The 21,603-nt window shown below is 44.2% G+C and overlaps 1 protein-coding gene across 1 annotated transcript in view; it reads left to right on the top strand.

Moving 5' to 3' along the window:
* Positions 1-21,169, top strand: part of FNDC3B (fibronectin type III domain containing 3B) — a 327,633-nt gene extending 306,464 nt beyond the window's left edge. Inside the window, exons 24-26 of the mRNA XM_056849976.1 lie at positions 3,782-3,948; positions 7,507-7,634; positions 20,764-21,169. Of these exons, the coding sequence (XP_056705954.1) occupies positions 3,782-3,948; positions 7,507-7,634; positions 20,764-21,075 (607 nt within the window). The 3' untranslated portion in view covers positions 21,076-21,169. The remainder of the gene's footprint in view (positions 1-3,781; positions 3,949-7,506; positions 7,635-20,763) is intronic.
* The last annotated feature ends 434 nt before the right edge of the window (positions 21,170-21,603 follow it).

The following is a 21,603-nucleotide window of genomic DNA, read 5'->3' as shown; positions in this document are numbered from 1 at the left end:
CCTGGAGATCTCCATACGGTTGTGCCATGGTAGCAAATCAAGGATTGAGACGCGTATTGCCTATGCTACTCATTTCCTTTTCATTGGCTGACAGGTTTTGGGGGAAAAGATATTTGAATGAGAGCCACAGTTAGCCTGTGTGAGAATAGTAGGGAACAGAATGAGTAGCTGTTTTCAACCACATTAATTGTGTGTACCTGTTAGAGCCTCTTTAAGATCATAAGAGAAAACCCATGCTGGATCAGACCAAGGTCCATCAAGTCCAGCAGTCTGTTCACACAGTGGCCAACCAGGTGCCTCTGGGAAGCCTACAAAGAAGATGACTGCAGCAGCATTATCCTGCCTGTGTTCCACAGCACCTAACATAATATAATATATAATATAATATAATATAAGTGTCTCGTAGCACTTCCTGTGGGAACATCACTTGCAGATTTAGATACTTAGCTACCAAAAGAATCAGACAGAGGTCAGTTTGAGAAGTAGCAAGAATTGATTTGCTGGAACAGAACGGAAGTTTATCGAATCCAGCATTCAGGCTCCTACAGTGGCTAGCCTGATACTTCAACAGGCTCACACACAAGGCATGATGGGTAATGGTCAGACTCTAATGGCACATCCGTTGCCATATCTGGAGTTGCTTGGAAGAGCTGAATACATGAAATTGCTATGGGAAACTAATGGACAAGGTGAAGTGGTTCTGATCAGTTCAGCTACGTTGAGTTGTATAAGTAATGTTCGATGTCAGGCGTCAGTTTTCTATATAGAATGCTCGATGTAGCATTGAACATTACTTCTGGCAAGTCATTTTACACCAATGAAACAAAAGCTTAGGTCAGGATATGAAAGAGCTTTTATCACCTGGTTTGGAAAAAAATGATTTTTTTTTTCAGAATCGCTGTGTTGGTTAAAATAACACGATAGTAGTCAACTCTGTGGCGTTAAGAAGTTGATTGTTTGGGTTTTTTTGAGAGATACGTTTGCGTATACTGGCCATCCTTGACACCAGGACCAGAACAGTTACAAGGCCGCCTCTCTGCAAACCACGATTTGCAAATTGGGAGCTAACCTCAAGAGTGTTTGCCTCTTCGCAAGCATTGTCAACTTTCCTCATTTCTGCATAGATTTGCATTGATGCTAACCAGGGCTTCCACCTTAGCCGAGGTCTGGAGGAGGTTTGAAAACCCAGGTTAAGAGGAAAACTGGTTAGTGGTAACTATGGTGAGAATCATTGCAAGGGCCATGATTCTAACCATGGTTAAGACGGGTAATGGAGAAGAGAAATTCACCCTTGGGGGGAGGTGTTTTGAAGCCTGACTCTTGGTTTTTCAAACCATGGTTAACAGGGAGCCAGTATTACATTTGCACCTCATCCAGCACACACTCTGCATTTCACTTAAAGTTGCCAACCTCCAGGTGGTGGCAGGAGATCTCCTGCTATTACAACGGCTCTCCAGCCGATAGAGATCATTTCCCCTGGAAAAAATGGCCACTTTGGCAATTGGACTCTATGGCATTGAAGTCCCTCCCCTCCCCAAACCCCGCCCTCCTCAGACTCCACCCCAAAAACCTCCCTCCGGTGGCGAAGAGGGACCTGGCAACCCTAATTTCACTACTTCTGTTACTGAAGTCAGTGCATATCACAGCGTTTATGACAGAGAGATTGTGTCAGGTGTGGACAACTCAGGCCGATGAATAGTGTATGTATGATCCCAATCCTGGAAGACCTTGTTGTGGAGTAAATGGAGTAAATCCAGAGTCATTCTGAGAAATGTTATTATTCAACTCCTTCGGGGCTTTATGTTCCTGCAGTTGCTAATTAATAGCAGAATAAATTCAAAGCACTGCATGGCCAGCCAGTGAAGTGGTCATCTGATTGCCGGATCCAAGTTTAATACACAGCATGTACTGAAAAATTATCTGGTGCTGAGGTGAAGCAATCACATGACTTGTGGCACACTGTGAATTGCCTGTGCAACTTTTTAGTTGGGTTATCATTTTTAAGTGAAATGGTCCATAGTGCCACTCCAGTCTATAAAGTGTTGAGTCTCAGAAATGCTAATATACTATATCAGACATCCCAAGAGTGTGTTAAAACTTTTGATTCAGTTGATGGTACACTGATGAATTTTTCCAGAGGGTTTGTTGAACAGAACATGAAGGGGTTATGTGTGAATGTTACGGAAGATAAACTGAATCGTATATTTCCCTCCCAGATTTAATTAAAATGTTCTTAAAGGTAAAGGTCCCCTGTGCAAGCAGGGGGTGACGTCACATCCCATGGGGTGAAATCACATTCTGACGTTTACTAGGCAGACTTTGTTTACGGGGTTGTTTGCCAGTGCCTTCCCCAGTCATCTTCCCTTTACCTCCAGCAAGCTGGGTACTCATTTTACTGACCTCGGAAAGATGGAAGGCTGAGTCAACCTTGAGCCGGCTACCTGAAACCAACTTCCGTCGGACAGAGCTTGGACTGCAGTACTGCAGCTTACCACTCTGCACCACGGGGCTCCCTGGTTTTCTTGATCCACAAACATTGGAAACGGTTTGGGTGCGATCCTTCCCTCTACATTTTCACAATTGTGGAGTCAGTTTATTTTCTCCACACATGCCTTCAATAAGGAGGATTTTGAAGTGCTGATGCAGTTGTCATCGGTGGCGTTGTTGGTGGCATCAGAGGACATTCACCCCCTTTTTTTAAAGGCCCTAAAATAGCAATACAGTACTGCAGTATTACAATGATAGTTTAAACAGGTTTTCTGAATTCCAAGCTTTCATGTTTAAAAATAGTAAATCTTAAGCCATTTCCTTGGTGGCGATAATAGGTAAAAGGCATTTCTCCACAAAGGAAGAGGATAGAGACTTACTTAAAAAAAAAATGAAAGCTAGGAATTCAGAGAACCTGTTAAGCCTGTTACAACTCTCGAGCACTATGTCAATATTTTAGTGCTATTTTTGAAAAAGAAAGAAAAAGAAACCACCCATTCGCAGGATGAGGGGGAAGGAGAGGGAGTGGTTTGACCACCACAGTCCAGACATCAAAAAGTTGGCTAGAGATGGACGGGACAAAGAAACTGAGAAAAACATTATGCACCAGGAAAAAGCTGGCTCAAAACTGGCTTCCAGAAAAAGATCAGGGTAAAAGTGGTCTCAAAAGAACCGGAAAAACCCCAGGGGGGTGAAAACTAAAGGCACAAAAATGTGTGCAGAAATCAGGGGATAAACCGAAGCAGTATGGGGCCAGAAACAACCCCCTCCAAAATGGGATGCAAAAGCATGCACACCGAAGTTTTTATGCATATCCCTAGTGATTTTCTTTTCTGTAGATCCCCATACTACATCAACATGTCATTCCTTGAAAGTTCTCTGAGAATACCTCATTGGAAGACCCTGATCAGAAGGTCTATAGTGGCTACTATTCTATACCTCTATAGTAGCTACCATTACCACTGTTGGGGTCATAGCCTAATTGTGTTACATAATCTTACAAGATACTGTGTTACCCCCAGTCTTGTAATCGTTGTTTTCTGCAGGATCTCCAATGCATTTCTTTGAGCCTGCACATTCAGTAGTACGTTGCTACATAGGAATGAGTGGTGAACTTCAGTGAGCCATCCAGTTAATTCAGATGTTTACATGGATCTCTGGATTGAGAGTTTTATACAATTGAAGAGGCATGAGGCTTTCCTATTAGTTGAGAGGGAAAAAGTGTGATACGTTAATGAAACACCCTGTAGTATTAAATAGTAGCTAACAACTTTCTCTTTTCTTGTGTGTTTAGATTTATTCCCATCTATAGGGGACCAAGTCACACTTACAAAGTACAACGGCTGATGGAATTTACCTGCTACGCTTTTAGAATACAAGCTGTAAATGATGCTGGGGAAGGACCTTTCTCAGAAGTGTTTACCTTCAGCACAACCAAATCTATTCCTCCTGTCATCAAAGGTAAATAAGATGCACCTCCTGGCTTGGGGGTGGAGATGATCGGGGGAACTGTGAGGACTTATAACAATCTCATCCCCACTTCTCCCCTCTTCTCCATTTTTCTGTCTCTCCCACCCACACTCTCATTCATCTGTCCAATATTTTTTCTTTCTCCAACTGCCTGGTCTTACCTTTATTGCTAAAACACAAAGTTCTGCTCCTGGTAGGGGACAACTCGTGCCCCCCAGAATTGCACTGAGGGGTGCACTGGAAGTCTGCAGCAAGATGGAGGAGATAACAACAAAAGGTTCTCTCCCCCCCACCCCCTGCTCCTTCCACTAGTGGAAATTTACCATGGCTATCCCCCCTTTTTTGCCGTCAAGTCACAGCCTACTTAAGGCAACCCCCATAGGACTTTCAAGGCTAGAGACGTTCAGAGGTGGTTTGCCATTGCCTGCCTCCTCTTCACAGCCCTGGTATACCTTGGAGGTCTCCCATCCAAATACTAGCCAGGATCAGGGCTGAGTGTGTGTGAACTGCCCAAGGTCACCTAGCAAGTTTCCACTTTAGTGGAATCCTATAGTCGATCTGTAACTTTATTTGGTCCAAATAGTGGGGGAGTTGAGGCACTAGCACTGTTTCTAGAATCCTTTTTCCCTGCAACAATAATCAGAAAACACTTTCGATACATACTTCGGTTCAAAAGCTGTGATAGTGAGTAGCTCTTTTGTGATACCAAGAACACAGATGGGCGGGGGAGAGGGGGAAATAGTGGACTGATTATTTAAAAGAAACGCAATCAGAGGCCCCCAATGATGGGTGGCAGGTTGCTATGGGCAATCAGAAGTTTGGCAATCAGCGAGAAAAGCTCTGAGCATATTCTACCAAGAAGTCGAAAGAGGCCAGTTGGGAAAATCCAAACAGTGGAAACCTGCATAAAGGTGCACTCAACCTCTGCTTTGTGGAACTTGTTCCCCGCCTTCCACTGCAGGTGATCTCTTCATTACACACTCTGATCAGCGCTGCTCTCCTGTTTTTTTTACTTTTCCCCTATACAAAGGAGAGCACACTTCCTTTGCTCTGTGCAGGAAACGAGAAAACCTCGCCTGGCTGGCTGTTAGAAACAATTGAAAACAACGGTTGCCTCCCAAAGCAATCTACCCAGTCTCTAGTCTTTTCAAGCATCTCAGTAAATTTTTAAGATCTGTTGTAATACCACTCTTAAAACTATGGTGGTGCCATAGCTGTTGGGGTTGGCAGAAGAACTGTGACTTCTGATCTTTTTATGAAAGCAGCAAAGTAGCGTGTCTGATTCTTTGAACAGCACTTTCTTTTTTTCACCCCTTTATCTCTTTTTCTATGCCTTCACTATGTATATCTACTTATCCTATTAACTCAGATGAAGCTCTCTCTGGCCTTGTATGCAGGGGTTGTTCCCCGCGGTCTCCCCCTCCGACAGCTTCGGGGCTTCCTTTTGATTATGTGTGTGTGTGTTAAGTGCCGTCAAGTTGCTTCCGACACATGGCGAACCTATGAATGAATGCCCTCCAAAATGTCCTATCTTTGACAGCCTTGTTCAGATCTTGCAAATTGAAGGCTGTGGCTTCCTTTATTGAGTCAATCCATCTCTTGTTGCGTCTTTGATTATGCATGCCTGCATTTTCCATATTCTGGCTAAAACAGCATCTGGGAAACATGGGCAAAACGTGCAGGGAGAGGCAACCTCTGACAGTCGGGAAGGAAGCCCCGAAGCAGTCGGCGGGGGTGATCGCAGGGAAACGTCCCTGCATAAAAGGCCTCTGTCTTACTTGTTTTCTCTCTCTCTCCCTCTGTGTTCTTCATCTTTAGCTTCACTTTTACTTTTACTTTTGAGGCTAGGGGATAGATACTGTTTACAATGAATGATGTCTAGAGGATGGTTTTTTTTGGGGGGGCAAAGTTTATACATTTAAATTGCTGTAAGGTAAAATGTTTTGGGTAGATGTTGTTCTGCAGTAGGAGAGCAAGTTTTGAGTCCAGTGGCATCTTAAAGACTAACAAGATCTCCAGGGTTAGAACATAAGAAAAGCCCTGCTGGATCAGCCCAAGGCCCATCAAGTCCAGCAGTCTGTTCACACAGTGGCCAACCAGGTGGCTCTAGGAAACCCACAAACAAGGCGACTGCAGCAGCCCCATCCTGCCTGTGTTCCACCGCACCCAAAATAATAGGCATGCTCCTTGGATACTGTAGAGATTGGTTATGCATCATAACTAGTATTCATTTTGACTTGTAGCCGTGGATAGCCCTATCCTCCATGATCCTTTTAAGCTTTTGTATCTGACAAAGGGTAGCCCTGACCTGGATGGCCCAGGCTAGCCTGATCTCATCAGATCTCAGAAGCTAAGCAGGGTCAGCTCTGGTTAGTATTTGGATGGGAGACCACCAAGGAATACCAGGGTTGCTGTGCAGAGGAAGGCACTGGCAAACCACCTCTGCTAGTCTCTTGCCATGAAAACCCCAAAAAGGGGTCGCCATAAGTCGGCTGCGACTTGACGGCACTTTACACACACACACATCTGACAAAGGGAGCCTTGATTCTCAAAAGCTTATCCCCTGGAAATTTTGTTAGTCTTTAAGGTGCTACTGGTCTCAAATATTGTAAAATAAAAAACTGGTGTGTGAATGAATCCCTAGATTGACCATTTTTCACACTTTTCTGTCTGGTACAAGTCTTTCTGCCCTGACCTGGATGGCCCAGGCTTGCCTGATCTTGTCAGATCTCAGAAGCTAAGCAGGGTCGACCCTAGTTAGTACTTGGACGGGAGACTGCCAAGGAATACCAGGGTCACTATGCAGAGGAAGTCAATGGCAAACCATATCTGTCTTGAAAACCCTAATGGGTTGCCATAAGTCGGCTGCGACTTACACACACAAGTCTTTCCATGTTTCTGATTCCAGTGATATCTTTTGCTGTTCTTCCTACAGCTGCACTTTGAATTAGACCCCCATTAGAGTATGCACATGACCCATAGTTTCATACTTTGTATCAGTTCTTGCTCTGCCCCATTGTTCTCCAGTATTTCTTCATTAGTTTTCCCAGCTATGTTGTCTTTACCCATTCCTCTGCAATCCTGTGTTTCAATTGCATCAATTTTTTCCTTATATTTTACATTCATATTTCAGACTCATGTAGAGCTGTTCTCTATACAGTACATTTTTCTTAGCATCTTTTGAAAGAGAAACTGATGTGGGAGGTATTTCTTCCTATAAGAGTTTGTTTTACCATGCCTGTTCACCTTTAAACTTCTGCTCAAGCTCTTCCATCCTCTTTCATTTTCTTCCCTTAGCTAAATTCTGTCACTTGCACCTTTTACACAGCAGATATATAATTGATATATTGGCAGATATATCCATGAAAAGTAATGTAACACATATGTTTAAAAAAAATGTGTTCATTGCAGTTCAAGGTTTTGTGTTTATTCGTAGTAGTTCTGAAAAGCGGTATTTGTTGTCTTTAGAACGTTCTGCAGATGAAAAACAGAAAAATGACATTGCTGCATGGCGTTTGTTGACTAATGTGTGGAAATCTTTTATTTTAGCACCTCGAGTGAGACAGACGGAAGGGAATGCCTGTGAAATTGCATGGGAAACAGTACCCCCCATGAAGGGAGATCCTGTCAGTTATGTTCTGCAAGTTCTGGTTGCAAGAGAATCAGAGTACAAACAGGTAGGGGGAAGTACTATTTTCTGCAACGTTAATACGACCACATTTACATATCTAGTCTATTACAGCAATGTCTGCATACTTCCGTACTGTTGTCACCTTTTAACTATTATGCACTGTGGAAGAAAACTCATATTTGAAATTACAGATGTATAAATATTCAGAGACAGAAGAACGCTGTCACAAACTGATAAATAAAACTTGCATGTGGTGGTTATTCATGGCTTGGGGTAGAGCACACACTTTCCATGCAGGTTTCCGGGTTCGGTCTACTGGGAAAACCTCAGCCTGAGACTTTGAAGAGTTGCTCTTACTCAAGAGTAGACAGAACTGGGCTAGATGGACCAATGGTCAGACTTAGCCTAGCACTTCTCAGCTGTGATTCAGTGGATATTTATTTATTTGTTTTATTTTTTGTTATTTATAGTCCACCTTTCTCACTGAGACTCAAGGTAGATTATACAAAGTAAGTTAATGCAATCAGTAGGATGATACTTCTAATAAACAATGTTAATAGGACTAGGAACTGCAGAAATTTGAAGCGGAGCAGTTTTCTGAACAAAGCATAAGGATTAAACATGACAATGCAGAACATGGCATTACATTAGTAGAAAGACCGTGCATTTTCCTGGGCCAACCTGTTATGATGTAGCTGTATTTCCTTTATAAAGCCGCCCTCCTGAACAATTCCGTTTTACACAGTTTGCAAAATTCCAGGAGTGTGGGAGCCTTCCTGACCTCCTCAGGCTGGGCATTCCACAGGGTAGGGGCCACCACAGAGAAGGCACAGATATGGGCAGTCGTTGGTCTTGCCCATCTGCAGGGTGGCATCTACAGAAGGCCATGCTCAGCTGAGGAAAGCTGTTGTGGCAAGACATCGGCAGAGAGACGGTCTTGCAGATACGAGGGTCCGAGGTCAATACCTTGAGTTGAGCTTGTTAACTGATAGGCCGCCAACGGAGAGACAACGGAATGGGTGTAATGTGCATGCTCCGACTAATTCCTGATAATAACAGAGCTGTGGCATTCTGCACCAGCTGGAGGCGGAGTCAGTTTTGAGGAGAGACCTTTGTAGAGAGCATTACACTAGTCTGTTTTTGATGCAACAGTGGCATGGATCCAGATGGCTGGAGTCAAGGCAGGAGGCCATCTTCCAAGCTAAACTAAGTTGGAAAAAAGCTCACGCTGAAGATAACTGGTCCCCAACAACAACCCTTTGCTTCTAATCTATGAAGAATGATTTAAATCAGTCCATAGCACGTCCCCTAATAACTGATTCTGTCTCCAAACTCCTTAACCGGATGGCACAATATAATGTATCAAAGGCTACAGATAAATCCAGTAGGAGCCACAAAGAAGCATAGCCTTTGCCTATATTCCAATGGATATCATCAACTGAAGCCACCAGGGCTTTGTCTGTCCCATAGCCTGGCCTATGACTAGGGTTGCCAGCTCTGGGTTGGGAAATACCTGGAGATTTTTGGGATGGAGCCTGAAGAGGACAGGGTTTGGAGAGGGGTGGGACTTCACTGCCATAGAGTCCAATTACCAAAGCAGCCATTTTCTTCAGGTGAACTGATCTCTATTGGCTGAGGATCAGTTGTAATGGCAGGAGATATCCAGCCACCACCTGGAGGTTGGCAAGCCTACCTATAGACTGAAAAGGGTCCAGAGCCCATGAGTTATCCATGAAGACCTAACGTTGGTCTGCTACTGCTGTCGCAGTCACTTTGCCTATAAAGGGGCAGATTAGCGACTGGGTGATAATCGACCAGGAAGATCTCGATTCAAATTACCGGGTGGCATTAAAGCAGTCTCTAACCTTTAGCTTAATATAACTCACAGAGTTATGTCCATTTTATCAATGGTTGCAGGGGTAAAATGGAAGTAGGAAAACAAAGAATACCACCCACACATTTGGAGGGGATATCAGATTAAAATGTAATAAAAAGGTAAATAAGGCATCTTCTTTCATTAATCATGGATCCTATGAAGACACTGATTGGTACCAGATGGCTTCTATCAAAGGAAATATGCCAAAAGGTGACGAATCCTTTCCCACTTAATATTTCATCCCATAGAATGTTCACAAGGGCCATTTATGCTTGGTAATTAGCAGTGATTTCCAGGCTGAAGTGCCCCACATATTTATTTTTTTTAGTTTTTCACGTTGAACTGTCATTCAGGAAGTGACTGCGAAGCTGGCACATACCTGCTTCGTATTTCTTAAGAGCTCCTTTAACGCGACGTTTTGTGTTTGCTTCACCCCCGCCTTGAAGAATCCCCTCAGGGAAGCATGCAAAATCACTGCCGCACGTTAGCTATGCCAACGGTGGTTGCTAATGGAAGGAATGAAGGAGCAGGCGAGTGGGGGGTGGAATTTCTCCTTTTGCGTCGGGACCGTGAATAGGCATTTTAAAGGTCACATTTAAAAAAAAAAAACTTTGAGCAAGCATCAAAATTGACCCTGCATAAATCACCATGTAGAAGATGTTTCTTCAGGACTGGGCACTCCCCAAAGTATTCCCCCAGTTTTCTTTTTCAGTTATGTGTTTGATGGATTCTCCATATCCAAGCAATGCTGTAGCATCACCAGGTACTTTGCACTAACTTCCTTTCTTCCAGGGCAATTGCATCTGATTCTAACTGTAATTGCTTCTGGCGTGATTGCCTCCCATTTGTACTGGCTGCTGCTTCTCGCGTCCATTTGAAACACTGCTGATTGTACGGCTCTGGCTGGATAAATTCCTTGGTTCTCTTTAAGCCCTTGCACATCGCTTTGAGAACCAAGGATGCGTGGAGTCATGGAGGTGAAAACTGCTGTTCCGCTTCCCATTTGGAGGTCTGCTGGCCTCTGAAGTGGAAGTCCTATTGCCCTAGCCTGGCTTGATAGCCCTTTGTAGAGCTATCTGCCTTCGCAGTGCCAGGGAATGTGTCTGATCCTTTGAAGGGTCATCTGAGCCAACTGCTGCCACCCACAATTTTGGGTTCCATTAGTGAATTATGTTCTGTGTGAAGATGTACTACTTCTTTTTTGGTCTGATCTGAATCTGTTGTGTCATCGAGAAATTTTCGTTCCATTAGTGAATTACGTGCTGTATGAAGAACTTCCTCTTGTCTGTTCTGAAACCGTTGGCAATAAATTTCATAGGGTGTCCCTGACCTCTGTTAAAGAGGAAAAAACAATGCATTCCAACCTTTTGCAACTATTCATAATCTGTCATTCCCCTTGAGTTGCCTTTCCCCCTCCTGAAAAATAAAAAAACATACACTGTTAAAAATTTCCTCCTAAAAACTATGGATCTGTTGAAAGCCTATGCTGAAATACATTTAAGGTGCCCCTAGGCTCCTGTTTTCTTTTGTTGCTACAGATGGTCAGGGGGACTTCTCTGGAATTGTGTGTGTGTGTGTGTGTGTGTGTATAAAGTGTCGTCAAGTCGCAGCTGACTTATGACGAGCCCAGCGTGGTGTAGTGGTTAAGAGCAGTGGTTAGGAGCGGTGGACTCTAATCTGGGGAACCGGGTTGGTTTCCCCACTCCTCCACAAGAAGCCAGCTGGGTGACCTTGGGCTAGTCACTCTCTCAGCCCCACCTCCCTCACAGGGTGTCTGTTGTGGGGAGGGGAAGGTGATTGTAAGCCAGTTTGATTCTTCCTTAAGTGGTAGAGAAAGTCGGCATATAAAAACCAACTATTCTTCTTAACGACAAACCAGATTTCTGTGAGATAAACTATCTGCTGGTGGTATATTTTTCTCTCTCTTCTGTTTCTGCTGTGCTAGTTGGTGTAGAAATGATGAGGACTGAAATTTGTTCTGTCCTCTCAGTGACTGACACTGCTGGAGGATGTTGTGTGATAATTAGCGTGTGAAAATACCATTTTCAAAGGTTATAAAGTCATCTTTGTGTTCATTTCATAGGAGAGATGCACTGCAATTTCATGACATTCACCTGTCTGGAATGCATCTGAGTGGGTTGAAAGCTAAACTAGCTCAAACTGGCTGACTCGATTACTCAATAAACATTTAGGGTTGGAGTCAGAACAAGAACATAGCCTGAGTGTTCTAGCGATAAACCTGAACTAGGATTTGTGCTCAAGCAGTTCAACTCTCTACCAGGAAATCAAACTTGCTGGATCACACTTTGGTCATCCTTTATCTCTGCTTGTTTCTCAGGTGTCAACTTGTCTCCTCGTTGAGTGGCGCGCATTTAAATTGCTCCATGGCTGGGGGTGGGGGGGAGAGTGTTGTGTCTTGGTGGTGGTAGGTCACGCTACCCAATTTGCACTTTCCACAGCTGGCTTTTCTCCATTGAAGCCAACCCATGCTCAAAACCCACAGAACTATTTTATTTTCCAAAGTTTGCCCCAAGACACACACACACACACACAACCCAACAACAACACTGCTTTGTTAAGTGTAGGGCCACTCAAACATCCTCTGTGGTCTGAAAATGGTGATGCCTTTCTTCCACTACCCATGACAAGTTTAATGTCACAGATGACCATGGATAATGCTGAACGAGTTCAAGTATGTACATTTTCAAGCAAAAATGCTGCTGAACCTTTGAGATTTGTTTGTTTGTTTGTTTTTCGTATTTCTAACTCGCCCTTTCCGGCCGCAGCTGGCTCAGGGCAGGTAACAGCATCTGAAACCATACACAAATTCGTACCATCCATAAAACACCCGCAGAACAATTAATATAAAACCCTAAGACATAAAAAACATTAAAATTAAAAGTCAGAACCAAAGATGGCGTGTAGTTCCCCATGTGCTGACTGTAGAGCCGGCAGTCACCCCCTCCAAAACACATATGGGAGAGGGAGGGGAGGGAGGCCAGTAAAGAGGGTACCCGCGGCTGCCCTCAACTGTAGGCCTGGCAGAAAAGCTCTGTCTTGCAGGCCCTGTGGAACTCTGCAAGACCCCGCAGTCCTCTGATCCCTCAGCCCTTTGGGCTGCCTGTGGTCTTCTCACTCCAGCGATCATCTATGTGGCATTGCAAGAGGAATGCATCCTGCCCATGTCCTGTGGGTCTGGCATCCGGCAGAGTCACACCCACGTTATTCACAGGATGAGCATTTCAAATGAAACCTGCAGGCTAGCCACCATTATGCATTTATGTGTGTGCAGGCCTTGGTGCTGGTTAAACAGAACATGTAAAAAATGTGCCTGCTGGCCTCCACCATTATTAAGAGAAAAATCCAGTCGATCAGTGGATGCGTGCTGGAACTGCATCCTTGCTAAGGAACATACAAACATTGTTCTCTTTGACCCTTAAAAAAAATAGACAGGGTAGACCAGGGGCTTCTTGCATTCAAAAGATAAGTACTGTTTAAAAAATTTGTGGAATGGCCTTGCTGTAGCAATCTGGCAGAGGAGTGATGCAGTTATGACAACTATTACCATTTATATTTCCGTTCTAAAACCTGGCTCTCTTCCAACAGTAGATGCACAGTGGCACAGGTCTCTGGTGTGTTTGTGGGGGGGGGGTGAGCGTGTGTGTGTATATGTCAAGGGGGAGTGGCTGTTCAACACCATTCCTATCACCGTCAATATCCCATAAGTTCTAGTGAAACAGTGTTGTTGTTTAACCGTTACGGATTTGTGTGCAACAAATAAAATGAGAATTGCTTATCAAATTGATGGAAAAAGAAGAAGAGTTGATTTTTATACCTGATTTTCTCTACTTTTAAGAAGCCTTAAACTGGTTTACAACTGTCTTCCCTTCCCCTCCCTACAACAGACACCTTGTGAAGTAGGTGGTCCTGAGAGAGTTTGGAGAGAACTGTGACTAACTCAAGGTCACCCAGCAGGCTGCCTATGAAGTAGTGGGGAAACCAATGTGACTCTCCATATTAGAATCTGCCACTCTTAACCACTACACCACTACTGAACTTGTAAAACTCTTAGACGTTTCAATCCTGAAAGTATACACCATTACTGAAGCATAGTACTGCAGAATTTTTCAAATTGTATCCTAAGTTGGTGACTTAATAGTGCAATCAAGCAGGTCTGGCGAGGCGGCATAGAAATTTCCTACATAAATTTCTAAATAAATAAGCCAAGTTACTCCCTTCTAACTCCACTGAACTCAGCAGCTTTAGAAGGGTTTAATGGGGTTCAGGACTGCGCTATTCGGCTAGTAACCAACAAGGCTGGTCTAGTCAGCAGAGAAGAAATGTGCTTTCGCGATGCCAGATCATGTTTTCTGAGGCACCAAGCAAGAGCCCCTTTTGCTGTTGATAAATGTAATATCCCCACGCTCGAGAGGCACAGCGTCAAGGGAAGACGTCTGGATGGCGCACGAAAAATGAGTAACAAACTGCGCATTTATTGCCCTGCTTAAAAATGATCTGTGGAAGAGCGGTCAGCTCACCTTCTTCATCTGCAGCTATTTGCGGAGATCTGTCCACAGCCAAAAGCCAGCTGTGTTAACCAGCGGAGCGTTGCAGCTTACACGCCAGAGGGGCACACAGCCTTTGCAGCTGGCGCTGGTTGATTTTTGTCTGAATGGCGCTGCTTGCATCTTTGCACGTTCCCTGTTGAGTTTAGAATTTTGTTGTTGGGGGAAATGAGTCGAGGGCTGGTGTGTGAGTGAGTTCAGAGAAGGACATGCCTCTCTGAAAAGTGGAGGCCATCAGCCAAATAACTTGCTCCCGATCAAGTGAGGGAAACTTCTGACTGCCGCTCAGAGCAACTGCCCTGCTTAGCGGTAACTCAGGAAAAACAGTAAGCCCATCTTGGCTGTGTGAACATTACACACTTGTGTATTTGGATGCAGGAATGCAACTTTTGGGCCTGACCTGGATGACCCAGGCTAGCCCAATCTCGTAGGGTTGCCAGGTCCCTCTTCACCGCCAGCGGGAGGTTTTTGGGGCGGAGCCTGAGGAGGGAGGAGTTTGGGAAGGGGCTTCAATGCCATAGTGTCCAATTGCCAATGCTGCCATTTTCTCCAGGTGAACTGATCTCTATCTGCTAGAGATGAGTTGTAACAGCTGGAGATCTCCAGCTAGTACCTGGTGGTTGGCAACCCTGCCAATCTCATCAGCTCTTGGAAACTAAGCAGGGTCGGCCCTGGTTAGTACTTGGATCAGAAGTGACTGAGGAAGTCCAGGGTTGCTACCCAGAGGTAGGCAAACCAGCTCTGAGCGTCTCTTGCCTTGAAAACCCCACCAGCGGTCACTATAAGTTGGCTGTGACTTGACGGTACCTTCCACCACCACCTGAGTTTTGAAACAGCAGTTAGAGATGCTGCTATGATTTCACCTGAGGTGAAGCAGAGGGGATTTAGGGACTAGAGGAACCCTGCGTAAGCCGTTTTTCTGATTACTGGTACAAATATGGGCACATACGAACATACCAAGCTGCCTTCTGCTGGAACAGGGCTTGGGTTCGTCTCGGTCAGTACTGTCTGATCTAACTAGCAGTAGGTCTTTGAGAGCAAGCGGAGCTGTTCTCCCTGCTGGTGATGGAGCGCTCGCGCATAATTGCTCTCTCCGTCGAACCCATGCGCATCACAACCCTCCTGAGGCTCTAGATCCACACAACCTGAAGTGCGTTTTCGCAGATCTTAAGGATAGAAATCACAGGAAGGGAACGCAAAAATTCAAACAGATGCTTTGGCGCATAACGGATTGCTGCTGGTGCACACCCGATTTCCCTAAAATCTGGGACAGGCTCACGAACTGCAAAAAAACACAAAAAAACAACGTTTTCCCTTCTACTTCTCCTAGCTGTCTTGCTAATCTTTACTATTTAGAGTATTTTTCTATTGCCACTTTAAACCTTTTTCAAAGTCAGAAGCAGCCATGGATAAACGTATCTCCGTCAACCGCAACTCTGAGTGAACTAATGACATTTCTTTTTGTTACATAAATGTCCCCTTTCCAAAGAGGGTTGTTATGAGTGTGATTTCTGCCTTTGTATTGAGCACAGATTCCCTGTGTACACCTTTCTCGTACGCACGGTCTGTATTGATCACCCTGCTTTGATCTGTTACCCATGTGCTTATTTTTTTTCCCCCAATCAAATGTGCCTCTGAGCTTGGTTAACTGTTTTTTCCGGATATTCTTCTTCAAACAGCTATCTTTAGATAGCACAGCTGTTGAGCAGTGTTTGTTTGTATTCATGCAAACAGCTCTTTGCCGTGATCGACGAGATCAGAACTTTAAGGTGGGATAATGCATGTTGCCATACCGGGTCAGCGCAGGTTGGTTTAGGGTACAGAAATGGGCACCCTGTAAATGTGTGTGTACGTTTAAAGTTGGGGAGATAGGGGGGGCTTCCTGGGATCTGGGAGTCAGATTCAAGTGCCTGTATTCCATTGCGCTGCACCCCATAAGTAAAACTATTATTATACAAAGTCACCATAAACTAATATAAGAAGAAGAAGAGTTGGTTTTTATATGCCGACTTTCTCTACCACTTAAGGGAGACTCAAACCGGCTTCCAATCACCTTCCCTTCTCCTCCCTACAACAGACACCCCCTGAGGTAGGTGGGGCTGAGAGAGTTCTAACAGAGCTGTAACTTGCCCAAGGTCACCCAGCTGGCTTCATGCGTAGGAGTGGGGAAACAAATCCAGTTCACCAGATTAGCCTCCACTGCTCATGTGGAGGAGTAGGGAATCGAACACCGTTCTCCAGATCAGACTCCACCGCTCTTAACCACGATACCACGCTGGTGGTGAATTGTTATTTATTTGGTTCAGCTTCTTCTCAGCTCATTTAATTGTCTGTGGCTTATTTTATACATCAACATAATTCCCCCGCAGCCACTTAGTGACAGAAAGAGCCTTGCTTTTCCTCCTTCTTTTCAACTTTGTGTAATCGAGCAGAAAAGTTGACGAAGGGATAACAAGGCAGCTCCCCTCCGATAGAAGTTCTCAGTTCTCTTACAGAAAGTGGAAGTTTTAAATGGGTACACTACAGTTTTGAAGCTGATCTCCACAGGTATACTTGCATCGATATGTAAATGGCCAGTGAATAAACTTTTTAGTAGGAACCAAGGTAATGTAGTACCACTGACTTGGGTGTTAACTGAGGATTCTTAGGATTTTATTGATAGAAGAAGAAGAGTTGGTTTTTATATGCTGACTTTCTCTGCCACTTAAGGAACAATCAGACCAGCTTACAATCACCTTCCCTTCCCCTCCCCACAACAGACACCCTGTGAGGTAGGTGGGGCTGAGAGAGTGTGACTAGCCCAAGGTCACCCAGCTGGCTTCATGTGTAGGAGTGGGGAAACAAATCCAGTTCACCAGATTAGCCTCCGCCTCTCATGTGGAGAAGTGGGGGCAGGAATCAAACCTGGTTCTCTAGATCAGAGTCCACCGCTCCAAACCATCGCTCTTAACCACTACACCATGCTGGCTCTCATATGTTTTTGCATCTCTCAGATGCATCTTTTCCTCCTGGACCACTTTGCCAGTGCAGATTTGGAAGAGGTGCCCTCTGAGAGGGATGGGAAGGTAAATAAGCCATTTAGGGAGCATGCGATCTTGCACCTCCTCCTTTCCAGGAAGTTCATAAGGTAATAGCACTCCTTGAGCCTGTTTTTAGAGCCTCTGTGACATCAGTAGCAATTACACCAATCTCCACACTAATCTCAGATCCATTTGCCTACCTAGCAACCAGCAAAGCACATGAAATCGGCAAAGGCCACTGTGCTTAAACAGGCCTGAAAGCGAAGCATAGTGGAGAGGAGCAATAAGCAGCACAAGTCCCTGAACACATATTCCTGCCCTTTGTTGTTTGTTTATATGGCACCCTCCGTGTCCAAGGCACTTTATAGCATTCAGGGGATGTGTTACTGGTTCCAGAGAGCTTGCAATCTACAAGACTAGACTAGGCAGGCGTATTTAAAAAATCTGAAGGTGCCATCCTGCAAATTGGAAAGATGGGTAAATGTTCATGCACATTCTCTGTGGTGGGCTGCCAACACTGCCTGCTTGAGGTCAGGAAAGCTCCTGCGCACCTACCATTTCACAGAAAAGAGTTCCTGGGGGCATTTTTGAAAAGTATAGTAGTATACATTATAAACATTTAGCCTGAAGAGAAGACTGAGAGGTGACATGATCACCATCTTCAAGTACTTGAAGGGCTGTCATATAGAGGACGGTGCTGAGTTTTTTTCCTGTTGCCCCAGAATGTCGGACCAGAACCGATAGGTTGAAATTAAATCAAAAGAGTTTCCGTCTAGACATTAGGAAGAATTTTCTAACAGAGCGGTTCTCTAGTGGAACAGGCTTCCTCGGGAGGTGATAAGCTCTCCTTCCCTGGAGGTTTTTAAGCAGGGCTAGATGTCCATCTGTCAGCAATGCTGATTCTATGACCTTAGGCAGATCATGAGAGGGAGGGCATCTTGGCCATCTTCTGGGCCTTCCCTTCCCCTTCCTACAACAGATACCTTGTAAGGGCTGAGAGAGTTCGGAGAGAACTGTGACTAGCCCAAGATCACCCAGCTGGCTTCATGTGGAGGGGAAACCAACCCGGTTCTCCACATTAGAGTCCACTGCTCCTAACCACTACACCACGCTGGGTCTCATATTCTTATTCTGTAATCCGCCTTAAGTCTTAGTGAGAAAGGCAGGCTATAAAAGTAGTAGTAGTAGTAGTAGTAGTAGTAGTAGTAGTAGTAGTAGTAGTAAACCCACACTCCAGAGAAGGCAACTTTATTATACAGAAATATTTATGATAAACACATACGGTTCACAGATCCCAGGCACACATTCAGTGAGACGCTTAAGCCTGATAGCCATCAGCCACAGTGTTAGGTTTAATTCCTATTGGCTCTGTGCCATGTTTTTATGCATCTGGGGGAAATACCTAGGATGTCTATCCCAACTAGTTGCTTGCTGGATTGTTGAAAGAGGTTTTTCTTTGGAAGGGTTGCCGCTAACTGCCTTTCACTACTTTTTCTCACCTAGATCTGAATACCTGCCAGGCATTAATGCAAATTCATGTTTCCTCCCACTTGCTGTGACTCATTCACTGAGTCATAACTCCCCTGTTGTATTAGGACGAATTGGTGAAATCTTAGCTACGTTGTTAATAATAATAATTAAAATAATGGGTAAGTGTACCCACAAGAGATACTCACTGCATCGTTTCCTGGGCGATCTTCTGTATGTAGGAAGTTGGCTCTACCTGCTTGGTATTCTTTGGGGACAATAGAAGAATATTTACCCATTAAAGTATTAGTTTACAAATGAATAATTCCTGATTTTCAGTTTTCTCTGCATATCATTTGCATGTTAGTGCATACTTATTCACTGTTGGTAATTACAGAAATTATTCCTACGTTAGACATAGAAATTACTAATTGCCTTATTGCGGTTGTAAGGAGTTCGTCTTTATTTCTGGAGGTAAACTCTCTTGCCATGAGGCGTTGGCGAAAAATCATTTAACCTTCCTTGCTCGAGTCCCCCATTCATAACACTGTGCTTGCATTGTTGCTAGAATCTGCTGGTTCCTTGCCGGAGAGATTTTGTCGTACCCCACCCCACCCCACCAGCATTTGATTACCCTCGTTGAAGGACAATCATCCTTCCATCTGTCAGAAAGCCACTGAGTCAGTTGTTGAAGCATTCATCGACTCCACAGACAAAGCTATTGTATCATTGCGATAAATATCCTGTCATTTTTTATCTAAGAGGTCATAGACTACCAGTGATCCTGCAAATAAATGATCCAGCCCAAAAGCTGACATTGTGGGAAGGGAAATTAGTGCAAAGTAAATGCAGTGTTACCATACTGGATTTGTTGTTAGAAGCCTTTTGGCTAATAGATTTTACAAGGTTTTTTTTATTGTGTCCCTTGCTGTACATTGCACAAATCAGAGAACAAAATTTGAACAAACACCAGTATTTAATTCTGTATGTCTTTTCCAGATGCTCTTAGTATTGGGGCTACATTTGATAGTCTGTGGGTAAGTTAGGGCTGCTTCCACAAGTGGCAACTCCCATGTTGTGTTCCACTTCCTTTCCCTATAATGTGTAGCTAAGGAATTACATGACACCGTGGTGTACATTTTCCATTGTCCCCCAACCAGCCGCAACGCTTCATCCTCTGAAGATGTCAAACAAGACCTTTTCTCTGTATTCCATCTAACTGAGATGTGGTCTCTGGGTGAAGACGGGCATGTGTTCTAAGTGTGATGAAAGTGGTTTCGGCACAGTGCCCAGAAAAAAGAAAATGTCTTGGAATGAAGCAGATAATATATCCCACTTCCAACATACTCTAGAACAGGGGTGTCAAACATACGGCCCACAGGCCGGATCCGGCCTCTTGAGACCTCTTATCCGGTCTGCGAGCTAGCTGAGGCAGCCACCCACCCACCCCACTCCCAATCTGGTCTGGCTAGGCATGGCTTGGCCTGATCAAGTTACATTTATGTCATATCTGGCCCTCATAGCAAATGAGTTTGACACTCCTGCTCTAGAATGTATATTTGTGATAGCTAGGGTTGCCAACCTCCAGGTACTAGCTGGAGTTCTCCTGCTATTACAACTGATCTCCAGCCGATAGAGATCAGTTCGCCTGGAGAGAATGGCCGCTTTGTCAATTGGACTCTATGGCATTGAAGTCCCTCCCCAAACCCCACACTTTTCAGGCTCCGCCCCAAAAACCTCTCGCCGGTGTAAAAGAGGGACCTGGCAACCCTAATAATAGCTGTGTGTATGTCCCTACCTGTCACTGGCATTCTACCTGTGAAATTCCAAGGAAGGATCTACCTTTGCTAGAAAGTATAGACTTTGATCTTCCTTTCTTAACAAGTGTTTGTTGGGGTTTTAGTTGCCCTCAGTTGTATGCATATGTATTATTTTGTTTATATAAAATATATATAAATATGTATATATTATACAATATATATATTGTTTGCTGGTTTTTATCCTTGGTAGGGAGATAGAAACCTTACAAATAGTGGATGAAAAAGCTGCCCAGCAATCCAGAGTATTTTGTAGGAGTTTAACAGACATTTGACTGCTTTTGTTGGGTCTTCATTTCCCAGTATGTAGTCCCTAATCGTCTGTCCTCTTTTTGAAATCCAGGGGTTGAAGGTGTGTGGCTCCCCAGCCAAAAGTGTTTGTTCTTTCCCAGGCCTAACTCTGAACCTTTATTTTATTTTTTCTTCCAAGGTGTACAAAGGAGAGGAGACAACGTTCCAAATCTCAGGCCTTCAAACAAACACAGACTACCGATTCCGCGTGTGTGTTTGCCGACGCTGTTTGGATACCTCACAAGAACTTAGTGGACCTTTCAGCCCATCAGTTGCCTTTATGCTCCAGCGAAGTGAGCTCATGCTTACAGGGGAAACGGGAAGGATAGACGATCCTAAGACAAAAAGTTTGATGCCTTCTGACGAACAGTTTGCGGCCCTCCTAGTTCTGGGCTTCGCAAGCATCTCCATCTTATTTGCCTTCATACTACAATATTTGTTGATGAAGTAGAGAGTCCGACACACAAGCTTTTGAGGCGGCATTTTTAAGTAATGCTACACATTATAATCCACATGTTTTATTCAGATATTCCTTTTTTATTTTATTTTTTCAGCAATGTTTTCAAGTACATTTTATACATTTTCCCCCCCTGGATTTGTGGGTTTTGGAGCGGGGATGGGGGTGGGAGGGAACGTCAGTCCTGTCAAATAAATATCATGTTCGGGTGCACCTTTCTGAAATTCAAAAGGAATGGTCAAATTTCAGAAATAATCCAAGCCGGATACCAAAATCAAATGTCCTGCGCTTTGTTCCATACATGTGTCCCAGGACTCATAACTTTAACCAGTTTGCCTTCAATTTTTATTTTGCTGATTATTGCAATCTTTAAAGTGCAGCTTAGTAAGTTAGAATAACGGTTTGCGTTAGATTCTTCTGAATCTTGCAGACTTCAACCACCAGTGTATAAGTGTATTGTGGTTACGGTGCATCCAACGATATAGTCTTGGATTGACAATGTTGGGGCGTATGATCACTACA

The sequence above is a fragment of the Euleptes europaea genome, chromosome 5 (assembly GCF_029931775.1).
Source record: "Euleptes europaea isolate rEulEur1 chromosome 5, rEulEur1.hap1, whole genome shotgun sequence".
NCBI classification, from domain to species: Eukaryota; Metazoa; Chordata; class Lepidosauria; order Squamata; family Sphaerodactylidae; genus Euleptes; species Euleptes europaea.
The sequence above is the reverse complement of the archived record's forward strand: the minus strand, read 5'-3'. Positions and strand labels throughout refer to the sequence as shown.